Here is a 4,582-nt window from a genome sequence, read left to right as displayed (position 1 = left end):
TATAATAGGTGACAATGCACGTTATATCAACTTCTACTTGTACTATAGTATAAAAGTTACGATATATTTTTAACTTTTTAATTCATCGAATTTAGATTCGAAATTTTTAATTGAATATATAAATATTTTATTCATTTGATCATAAAATATTATTAAGTTATTAATAATAATAATTTATCTTATTCGATATTTGATATCTGCTACAATAACAAAATTTTCATCTTCAACATGCAAACCTTAACCTTCTAGTTGAGTGTAAAGGGCATAGCTACAAAAGAACAAAGCTTTTATTTTATTATTTTTTTTCATTCACTTTTATTGAATCATTTGATTTACTGACAAAATGCATGATGAAAAACAGATTTTTATTAAAATAGTGAATAATTTTTTAATTCTTTTATATAAAAGCATTAATACTATTTTTTTCTTTTCTCACTAATTTAATCAAAATGTTTATAAGAATAGCCACCATAAATTTTACAATAAAAAATTCAGTATAAATATAGTGATGTTTTAGTAGTGTACGTACTTTTGGATGCGTGCACACTAGATAAAGCTCTTATGCAATAGCGTGAAATCACATAGGAGATGAAAATTATACTAGACAAATATGATGCAACGATCTCAACTAGAAAAACATGGGCTCATAAAAGGAGAATTAATCCATGGTCTCTCTTAAAAAATATCAACTATCAGTGACGTATGCACCTTTACCAAAGAGTGTGAAGCGATATTTTTTCGTTGAAAAATTATATTATATCTACGTATTAAGTTTTGATATGTAAATATTAACATCTCTTGACTCAAATTAAATATTTAATTTGATGATTAAAATGTTGTGAAAATTTCTGAAAATCGTGAATTTTAGTTATACTATTTCCGTAATTATATTTTTTACTATAACTATTAACGCCCCGTAATAATAATTCTCGATAGTTACCATAAAGGTCATCTATCCCATACAATCTTTGATGGTCGGTAGAAAGAAAAAATATAGGCCATGTTACCTCATGTGACCACTAGGATTTATGTTTTTAATTTTATATTATCCATATAATCGCTGCATGTGATAAATATTTAAAGTCAATCAAATAATTAAAAACAGATCTATCCTTTTTCCAATATATAATTAAACTTTTTAACACAATCATTCCAATTTATACTTCATTTTCAAGCGTCAAATTAATTTTTATCTAACTATTTATTCACAAAGAATGTGATCAAATGATTAGAATATTTTTATTCTTAATCTAATATACGATGTATAGCTTTTCAATGGAAATCATTTTTAAAAAAAACTTTATAATAGATTTTATAATCTGTTCAGTATAAACTTTACAAACAGATTAATTAAATCAGAAAAAAAGTTATGGATCAATTGATTTGGACAAATATCAATCAAATTTTGATTTTTTGGCATTATTGAGAAAAAAGAGAAATAAAACAACAGAATAGTACTTCCTTTTTTTGTCTCTAAAATTTCAAGATCCAAGAAAACTCCTCAACTAACATGCTAGATACATAAAAACGAGAACAGTGACCAGAAAATTTAGTCAGAATTAATTTTAAAATTATAATATTTTTTAATTTTAAAATAAATTGATCTTTTTTTATTTTCTAGTAAAATGTATTAAAGATAAAAAAGAAAAGTGTTTTAAAAAAGAAATTACATATTCTGACAAAATTTTCTGGCCAAAAAGATTTTTTTCATAAAAATAACACTGAAACATTGTTGTTCAAAATGACACAGTCGATTTATAGGATGATCATTCGCACGAATGATTCAAAATCAATCTTTCTTCTACGTTTTCTAAATGGAGTCAACAGTAAAATATGACAGAGATTGTATAACAACGAATCTTATTATTATCTTAGAACTTAGGTCGATAAATTATTTTTGATAGACTAACCTGTTAGATAAAGTTGACAATAATTTTTTTTTTAAAAAAAAAATTAACAAAAATTATAATTCACCGCAAACACGGCGTTATCACCGCTCACTTTATTTCATAATTATCAATCAACTAAATGGACTTTTCTTGTGCATTGGTCCCATTTTTACGCCCTAATATTCGCTTACTTGCTTTTTTGTATTTTATTTATTTTAGTTTTAATTTTATCTACCTCCAAATTGATAGAAATAATTACACTTATAGTCCTTTTGATAAATTATAATTATAGCCTTCAAGTAAATAAAAATATGTATTTTTAGTCACTTTGTAATGTATAAGTTTGAGTTAAGGATCTATCGAAAATATTTTTTATATTCTTTAAGATATGGATAAAGTTTACATATACATTACCCGTTTCAAACCCTACTTATAGTATTACATTGCATAGGTTATTGTAGTTGTTGATCGAAAGTATGTGATATTAAGACTATTTTTCGAATCATATTATTCTCAGTTATGGAGTGATATTTAAAATCAACATAGTATATCGATGATCGGATCGTCTAATGCTTATTTTCTCCATCCAATTTATATAATAATATTATAATTCATTTTACGAATGAGATAAAGATTTTGAAATTTTTAGTTTAAAATAAATTTTAGATTTTTTGTGGGTCTATAAATTATCTCATTAAGAGGTAAAATAAAAAGTTTAAAATTAATTGTTACTTACTAAATATATAAATATATCATTTTTTCTTAAACTGATTAAGAAGAAAAGAGTGTCATATACATGGACAGAACGAATATAATTACTAATAGGGATCAAAATTGCACGTATCAATTACTATAAGGTTATATTTGCTTAATAAAAATCATCAGTATCAAAATCAGAATTTGTATTATATTTGAGGGACTAAAAATGCTAATATCACAAATTAAAATTAGTCTATAAATATTCACACTTTACTCTTCTACTTCCATCAAATATTTCCATTTATCTTCTCTTCTTCTTAAATATTTTATTTTCCTTCAAACTATATAGTAATTTCACTTTCCATTTGAAGAGAAGAAAAATGGCAAAGAGTGGTTACAATGCTAGCTTCTTGTTACTTATCTCAATGTTCTTGATTTTGCTCGCTTTCTCTAATGTAGTCGAGGTAAATATTTCTAACGCAGTAAAAATTTAACGTATAAATGTAATTTTGATTTATATGCACCTTATTTTTCTATACAATATGATCAACTGATTACTCTTCGATCTATGTGGCTATGCCATTAGCCTCAATTAATTATTACATAAAATTATAATGTACCTTTTTTTTTTTTGGAAAACCCTTTTAATATTATGTGTTTTTTTCTTCATTTTTACAGGGTTACAACAAGCTCCGCCCAAGAGGTATATATACATATATTTACTCTCATTTTTAAAATTTTAATCTTTTTTCTTGATTTTTAATGTATGAGAAATTTTTGTGTAACATATGTTTCGATATATATGAGTTAATTTAACTAGTTTACAAGTATTTTTCTTTAAAAAATATGATAAGTTTGTTTAACATTATAATTTAAAAGTCAACTTAAGTTTGTCCTTTTTCTCGTAAAAATACTTCATAATTTTTATTTTTCAAAAAATAATTTTTAAGGATAACATTTTTATCATTTTAATAAATAATAATAATAAAAATTCATTACACCGGCTTATTATCAATTTTAGCAATTATATACATAAATCATTTATTTCAACTTTCAACACGAAATGTTTATCAATTATTTTTTTAGTTATAAAAAAATAATAAGAATCTTGAGTTTTTTGAGCTCCTTTATCTAGGGATTATCGATAATTTCATCTACTAAAATATTTATTATTTATTTTTTTTTTTTTGTTTTCGTTAGAATTTGAACCTGATTCTTTTTTTATTTAATTTTATTTTAAAATATGGTGTGTTTGATTTTTATTTTTTATTATATAGATTGCAAGCCAAGATGTACTTATAGATGCTCAGCAACATCACACAAGAAGCCATGTATGTTCTTTTGTCAAAAATGTTGTGCAACATGTTTATGTGTTCCTAAAGGAGTTTATGGCAACAAACAATCATGCCCTTGTTACAACAATTGGAAGACTCAAGAAGGAAAACCTAAATGCCCTTAATTAATTAAAATATTAATAATTAGGGAAATTAATCTTTTTTCCCAATAATTAATGGAAAAGATTAAGAGTACTATAGCTATATGCTCATATTGTGTTTTGTATTGCATTAAATTGATTTGGAGTAATTTTGATGTAATGTTTTAAGCATTTTGTATTTCTTTACTTGTGTTATCATGTTGTCTGAGCTGAGTTGTAGTACTGGAGCGATATATGATCTATGTATTAGGATTCATATAGCCGTCTTCAACTTGCTTGAAGATGAAGTGTTATTGTAATCTTTCTTTTTTATAACGAGACTATAATAATAACTTATTTATCGAATTGAGTTTGTCCACTTTGGAGCATTTTTCATTTCTCTTTTCTGTTCCTGTTGAAATTTAAAATGAATTGTAATACCGGAGCAATATAACTATAGTTGACTTCAACTTGTTTATATCGAAATATCGTTATAATATGCTTTTTACCTAATATGAGCATGTAAATTTTACTTTTATGTAATCCTTTTTTGACCCTCTCGTTGGGACTTGTTTTCATC

At 24.5% G+C, this 4,582-nt stretch overlaps 1 protein-coding gene across 1 annotated transcript; it reads left to right on the top strand.

The window, feature by feature from the left end:
• Window positions 1–2,881: 2,881 nt before the first annotated feature.
• On the top strand, window positions 2,882–4,381 carry LOC107003326 (protein RSI-1). Its single transcript, XM_015201640.1, has 3 exons — window positions 2,882–3,052; window positions 3,267–3,291; window positions 3,866–4,381. Exons 1-3 carry the CDS (start codon window positions 2,969–2,971, stop codon window positions 4,045–4,047), a joined length of 291 nt encoding a protein of 96 aa, XP_015057126.1. The 5' UTR covers window positions 2,882–2,968; the 3' UTR covers window positions 4,048–4,381.
• Window positions 4,382–4,582: the final 201 nt, after the last annotated feature.

This window comes from Solanum pennellii, chromosome 11 (assembly GCF_001406875.1).
Source record: "Solanum pennellii chromosome 11, SPENNV200".
NCBI classification, from domain to species: domain Eukaryota; kingdom Viridiplantae; phylum Streptophyta; class Magnoliopsida; order Solanales; family Solanaceae; genus Solanum; species Solanum pennellii.
This window is presented reverse-complemented; position numbering and strand designations above follow the sequence as displayed.